Raw genomic sequence first — 7,500 nt, forward strand, 5'->3', positions numbered from 1 at the left:
TGGTGTGGGGGTTGGTGGTGTGGGGGTTGGTGGTGTGGGGGTTGGTGGTGTGGGGGTTGGTGGTGTGGGGGTTGGTGGTGTGGGGTTGGTGGTGTGGGGTTGGTGGTGTGGGGTTGGTGGTGTGGGGTTGGTGGTGTGGGGTTGGTGGTGTGGGGTTGGTGGTGTGGGGTTGGTGGTGTGGGGTTGGTGGTGTGGGGTTGGTGGTGTGGGGGTGGTGGTGTGGGGGTGGTGGTGTGGGGGTGGGGGTGTGGGGGGGGTGGGTTGGTGGTGTGGGGGTTGGTGGTGTGGGGTTGGTGGTGTGGGGTTGGTGGTGTGGGGTTGGTGGTGTGGGGTTGGTAGTGTGGGGTTGGTGGTGTGGGGTTGGTGGTGTGGGGTTGGTGGTGTGGGGTGTTGGTGGTGTGGGGGTGTGTGGTTGTGTGGTTGATAGATTGGTTGTTAGTTTTGGTGGTGTGTTGGTGTTGTGGTTATTAGTGTAATGATGGTATGGTTGTTAGCGTATTGGTGTTGTGGGGTTGGTGTGTGCTGTTTGTGTGGTTGATAAAGTGGTTGTTAGTGAACTGGTGTTGTGGTTGTTAGTTTTGGTGGTGTGTTGGTTTTGTGGTTGTTAGTATAATGATGGTATGGTTGTTAGCGTATTGGTGTTGTGGTTGTTAGTGTATTGATGGTATGGTTACTGGTGTATTGGTGGTGTGGTTGGTAGTATGGTTTGATCGAGTTTCAATCATTATCATTATTGTCATCATTTTCGTGATCATTATTAGATGTGTTGGACAGAATATATTTTATTTTACAACTTCACCTTGTCTTATATTCATCATCGTGAAAGCAATTAATCTTACTTATGTGAATATGATGAGCAAGAGGATAGTGTTAATAATGATGATAATGACCTTGAAATAATTGTAATAATAATTTTGTCATTATTATCATTATCAAAATTTTTAGCATCATTATCACTGATAACTATGATAATATTATCATTTATTAGGATTATACCCCCTTACTATCATTATTACTTGATATTATCATTACAACTAACTGTATCACTATTATTATGAATATCATTAACGTAACCCCGTTCATAATATCATATAGTAAATCTTAGAAATCCACTAATCAAACTTCCAAATCAACAACAGATTTCTTTGAAAACTTCATATAAAACACCAACAGAAAATCCTTTTTCTTTCTCCTACAGGACTTCAACGGACACAAGTTCCGAGCGGTGACGTTAGTTTACGAACCGTTCAGCTGTTACGAAAAAATTGATGACGTCATAATACCAGCTGATAATTGCGTCGACAATAACATGTTGAGAGAAATATCCATGAATCTGAATTTCACTTATGTTTTCGTCGAGCCGAGTGACGGCCAGTGGGGGCATCGTTTGGATAATGGCAGCTATACAGGTAGGATATGGTTGGATATGATAGGTTGCGTTGGGAATGACAGGTAGGATATGGTTGGATGTGACAGGTAGGATGTGGTTGGATGTGATACGTTGCGTTGGGAGTGACAGTCGTAACCTCAGTCATTTTCGCTCAGTTGGTCTTCGTCTTTATCTTCGCACTGTCGCATCCCGAGTCGCATTTGTTTTCGCTTTGAACAGATTATTGGAACATATTATTGGAACGATTGTCATGTACTTTGTCTGGGGGGATGGTTGGCGAAGGCAAGTGTACAAAAATATAAGTATTACGGCATCGCCATTGTTCTTCGGATCTTACGACCGTCGTAGAGGTACGATGGCCATGATAATGATAAAGGACTAGGGATACAGCCGTGAATACTATGGAGGGGGATTTTGTGTACACATGTGGACTTATATGTTACTGTACTTACTCATATGTTGGTACTTTCTGTATATTTAAATGTATGTGTATCTATATGTGCAGATACTTAGACAAACACACACACACATAGAAACACACACACACACACACACACGACCGTACCTTTAAGCATGAATAGATTCAATAGTTTTCTTTGTGAATTTGGTCATAGATAATTGATGGAGATATCCTTATAGACCCAATTAACATAAATTAATAAATCACCTCATCAAGGAAAAAATGAAGCGTGTGATTTATACATGGCTGTGATTGGCCGGAACTTAACAAAAAGTCGAACAAAATTCAAACAATTTCTATTCAATGGCAAATCTAAGACGAAAGGGAACACTAAGCTATATCGAAATTTTGGCCCCCCCAAAAATCAAACTGTTTGTATTGATTGGCAAAGCTAAGACTAAGGGGGGGACTAACTTATATCGAAATCCAGACCTAAACAAACAATTTCAATCTAGAGACATATATAAGACTAACAACAAGCTAATCCATATCGAAATCTAGACCCATGCAAAATTCGAACGAAAACAAATATAATATCAAAAGGGGCAATCAAACCTCTATCGAAACTTAGGCAAAACCAATGCAACATTTTCTACAAAGACGTATCTAAGACTAAAAAGGGGAAACTAATCTAAATCTAAACTCGAGCGCATCCTTCTATCTACTTCCCACAGGAGTGATCGGAGCTGTGGAGAGGAGGGAAGCGGATTTTTCACTCAACATCGCTATCACGCAAGACAGAGAAGAAAAGGTTGATTGCACCATCGGGTACCACGTGGAACCGATCACCTTTGCAACATCTAAGCCCCGGCCGCTCAACCAAGCATTGGCGCTAATTAGGCCTTTTGCTCCCAGAGTGTGTTGCGATTTTGGTCTCTGTTTGGTCTATGTGTCTTTGTGCTTGTTTTTTTTTTTTTTTTTTTTTTTTCTTTAAGATGGTTTTCGTTTCTCTGTTACTGGTTTGATCTCCGTTTTTTTATTCTGTCTTTGCATTAGTCTCTCTTTGTTTCTGTCAGTCTGTTTCTGTTTATCTCTCTATTTCTCCCTTTTTCTCTCGGATCTTTCTCTCTCTCTGTTTCTCCCCCTCTTTTCCTCTCCCTCTCTCTCTATTTATCTATCATTCTCCTTCTCCAACTCCCCCCTCTCTCCTTCCCAACAAGACAACTTACCTAAACATCTCTGAGACAAAATGACACCACAATTTGTTATACAACTTAATTAAAACATGCCATTCTAAAGCTATCTATCCCTTTTCACGGTCCAGATGTGGGCGGCTTTTAGCATAACTCTGGTGGTGACTGGACCGCTGTATTTCCTGATATGCAAATTTACCGTCGCCCCTTTCGAGAGAGTGACGCCTCCTACACTAGTTAAGTCTTATTTGATCATCTTTGCGGCTTGTTTCAAGTGAGTGCAATGTGTGTTGCAATAACAGAATTGATCATAGTGTCATTAATCTGTCATTCATTGTTTTCCAATTGATGGTTATTCTTTTCTTTATTGCTTGTTTAGTTCCCTCGTGATTCGTCGATCATGCATTGTTATCAAATATATTTATAGATTCTGTCAATATCGATGTTATAGTGTAATACATCAATCATTTAAATTTTATTTTGTCTAAACCAGTAATTTCTAAACATCCGGTTTTGCCCCTATTCAAAATCTAGTAAACATACAAATTCATTATGAAAAACACGAGATTATAATATCAGTGTATGAACAAGCTTTATTCTATAATGCAGTTTAACAAAGCTCAATATAAAAGCACAATCTAACGATGGTGACTACATCCCCCCCCACCCCACCCCTCACCATAAACATAGATATAAAAAATAAATAAATGTATAAATTTATAAATGCGTAAAATTCATCTATTTACAGCCAAGGAGTGAAGTGGCTGCCAGTCTTCTCCAACCGAGTCTTCGGAATGACATACGTTATAACTATGTTTGTTACAGTAACTGTCTACGTGGCTATGTTAACAGCCACACTAACACTTCCTACACTTTCGCCAACTCTTAACACTCTGGAGGAGCTTGTTCAGTCCGATTTTTCTTGGGGTATACAGGTAAGATATATATTTGTTATATATATTACCAATATTTTTTTTTTTTTTTCTTTTTTTTTTTTTTTTTAAGTGGTATGGCGTATGTGTTATGTGTTTTTTTTTCTCTAGGTTATCTTTAGATTTGTGTGATTCGTAATGATGTTGAAGTGACTGTTACTGTTTTGCGTTTGTATTTGCTTTTATTGTAGAATGTAGATGAATAAGATTTTATAAATATGATTGAGAAAGATATAAAAAATGTGTCAAATGAATAACGAATTGAATATATATCTATCTAAATATGTGCACACGCACGTACCCACACTCACACCCACCCATCCACCATCCCACACACCCACCAACAACCCCCCCCCCCCCCCCCCCCCCCCCCCCCCCCCCCCCCCCCCCCCCCCCCCCACCCCCCCCCCCCCCCCCCCCCCCCCCCCCCCCCCCAACCAACCCCCACCCATAAATCAAACCCACCTCATATTTCAGGACCTGGGCGCCGCCGACTACCAGCTGTTAAAGTCTTCCAAAGTTCCTCTATATCAGGAGGTGTTCAAGGGCCTTCAACCTTGTCCTTCGCTCGACGGATGCATCACCCAAGCACGGGACTCGAAGTATGCTTTCATAACGTGGAGGACTTATTTGGAGGATCGTATTGCAGTCAGGTGAGCTCCTTGACTGAAAGGGTGCAGGCTGATGCAGGCAGGGAGAGAGCTGGCTGTGTTGTCGCTGTAGAAAAAAATAGGGGAATGAATAGGTGAAATGAGGGAAAGAGGTATCATTGAGTTCTGAGCTAGAATCTGTTTATCTGTTATTTTATCTATGTATTATATTCTAGCTATAGAAAGTATATTATATTATATATGTATGTATATAAATAAATAGTTATACTATATTATCTATATATATGTGTGTGTGTGAGTGTGTGTGTGCGTGCGAGTCGGTATTTCTGATTTCAAACAGCGACATATTTTGATTTTTTTTTTTAAGGAAAATTGTACCAGACTTTGGATACGATTTTTTATTTTAGAGTTTTACGGAAACCCCTTTACTTGCTTAAAATCGCATGTTTTCTCTGCTCGTCACATTCTCCCTGCAACGTAAACAGCACAAATTTCAAAGTCAGTTGCAATAAAAAAGCACCGATTGCCCTTATCTTTTTAGAACCGTGATGGATGTTGCACGATTGACAAGGCAACACGCTTTCCTGCTCATTCTGTTGTTATGTGATGTGTGAACGGAGATTGCTCTTGATTAAGATTTAAAAAAATATATATATTGTGAGCCATCCCTCTTCATCTCTCTCTTTCGCTCTCTCACCCTCTCTTTCTCTTTCTTTCTCTCTCTGTCTCAATCATTCTCTCACCCTTACTCTTTCTCTCTCTCGCTCTCTGTCTCAATCACTCTCTCACCCTTTTGCCCTCCCTCCCCCTCCCTCCCACCCCTTCTCTCCATCTCCCTCCCTCACTCACCCTCTCCTTTCCTCTCTCCCCCTCCCTCCCTATCCCTCCATCTCCCCCCCCCTCACTCCCACCCTTCTCTCCATCTCCCTCACCCTCACCCTCCTTTCCCTCCCTTCTCACCCTCTCCCTTCCTCTTACTCTTCCTCCATCTACATCCATCCTAACTATCCCATCTCTCCCCACAGATTCACGTCAGCGACCGGGGAGAGACAACTCCACGTGGCCACCGGCGATATCTTCCCGGTGGAGCTGGGCTGGGCCATGAATCCGGGCTGTCCATATCGCCACGCCTTCAACAGGAAGATTAGAGCTCTGTTGCAAAGTGGACTCATATCTAAGGTTTGGACTGTTTTTTTTCATTTTATTTTTATTTATTTATTTATTTATTTATTTATTTATTATTATTATTATTATTATTATTATTATTATTATTATTATTATCATTATTATTATTATTCTATTTTATTTTTATTTATTTTTTATTCTATTATCATTTTTTTTTTTTTGGGGGGGGAGGGTATTTGGGATTTTAATTTGTTTATTTCTCTGTTATTCAAGTTTTTTTTTTCGTTGTGTGTTTCTATATATATCTTTCTTATTTCTTTTTTCGTGTTGCCTTTCACTTTGATGTTACTTTTAGGTTCCTCATGCTTGTTTTGATAAATAATCTGGTTTATATTCTTCATCATTATCATCATTGTTATCATCATCATTATTATTCTCCATGTTGTCATCACATCCTCCCCCATCACCATAACTATCACCATCTTTATAATGACATCAGCATTATGATTACCAGAGAGAGAGAGAGAGAGAGAGAGAGAGAGAGAGAGAGAGAGAGAGAGAGAGAGAGAGAGAGAGAGAGAGAGAGAGAGAGAGAGAGACAGACAGAGAGAGACAGAGAGAGAGATAAAGAGGGAAAAATTGGAAGAGAAAAAGAGAGAGAAATGGAAAGAGAAAAAGAAAGAGAGAGAAATGGGAACTGAAAGAGAAAGAGAATGAGAAAGAGAAGGAGAAAGAGAGCGAGAAGGAGAAGGAGAAGGGGAAAGAGAAAGAAAGAGAGAGAGAAAAAAAGAGAGAGTAAGAGTAAGGGAAAGAGAGAGAAAGAGAGAGAAAAAAAGAAACAGAGAGAGTGAAAGAGAAAGAGAAAGAGAGAGAAAAATAAAAATAAAGAAAAAGAGAGAGAAAACAAGAGAGAGAAAGAGAGAGGGAAGAGAAAGAGAAAAAGAGAGAGAAAGAGAGAGAAAGAGAGAGAAAGAGAGAAAAAGAGAGATAGAGAAACAGATCGAGCTCGAGAACAAGAGATAGAGAGATAGAGAAGAAAGAGAGACAGAAAGACAGTAGCACATCCTGATCCCCTTGCCCCCCCTCCTCCTCCCCCACCCCCCACCCCCACGAGCATAAACATCTCAGAAGGAAGACAAATTAACACTGAAATAGCGTTTGTATATCTCCATTTAGTAAAGCCAAGACGTCGTGGGTCTTGCTGGGAATTCAATTCATTAAGTCTTTAATTCTGAGGTCACATGTGCGCGTGTTCATTTTGGATTTATTTCTCGGGTAATTTCGGAATGTTAGTGTTCATTAGTTGATTAATATTATCAGTATTATCATTATTGATTAATTATGATGTGATATGATATAATTAATTAATTGATTAATCAAGAGAGAGAAATGGGAATAGGACGAGAAAGAGAGAAAGAGAACGAGAAAGAGAGAGGAAGAAAAAAAGAACGAGAAAGAGAACGAGAAAGAGAGAGAAAGAAAAAAAGAACGAGAAAGAGAACGAGAAAGAGAAAGAGAACATTATAATTATATTATAATTATCAGTATTGATTATTATGATTAATTTTCTACACTTGGGAGTTACTTCGATAGATGATTTTAATCATAATGGTTATGAGAGAGTGTTCGTATCATTGAAATGTTTACCTGATGTTGTGATGATACTAATAAAGTGCATCTGTACATTGATTTGCATGAATATGATATCAAAGAATCGTATGGAATGTTAGTTACGTTATCTATTTATTACCATTGTTAGCATTTGAAATATCATCTTCATCTTCATCATCATCATCACCACCACCACCACCCTCCTCCTCCTGACCATCATCACCATTAACATCACCAT

At 39.7% G+C, this 7,500-nt stretch overlaps 1 protein-coding gene across 1 annotated transcript in view; it reads left to right on the forward strand.

The window, feature by feature from the left end:
• LOC122248193 (putative glutamate receptor) overlaps positions 1-7,500 on the forward strand; it is a 13,400-nt gene that overhangs the window by 4,668 nt on the left and 1,232 nt on the right. Inside the window, exons 5-10 of the mRNA XM_086553778.1 lie at positions 1,199-1,409; positions 2,525-2,706; positions 3,115-3,257; positions 3,732-3,918; positions 4,393-4,568; positions 5,552-5,705. Coding sequence (XP_086409904.1) covers positions 1,199-1,409; positions 2,525-2,706; positions 3,115-3,257; positions 3,732-3,918; positions 4,393-4,568; positions 5,552-5,705 — 1,053 coding nt within the window. The remainder of the gene's footprint in view (positions 1-1,198; positions 1,410-2,524; positions 2,707-3,114; positions 3,258-3,731; positions 3,919-4,392; positions 4,569-5,551; positions 5,706-7,500) is intronic.

Source organism: Penaeus japonicus, unplaced genomic scaffold, assembly GCF_977035675.1.
Source record: "Penaeus japonicus unplaced genomic scaffold, GWHDUDI00000001_assembly GWHDUDI00000028, whole genome shotgun sequence".
Classification (NCBI taxonomy): Eukaryota; Metazoa; Arthropoda; class Malacostraca; order Decapoda; family Penaeidae; genus Penaeus; species Penaeus japonicus.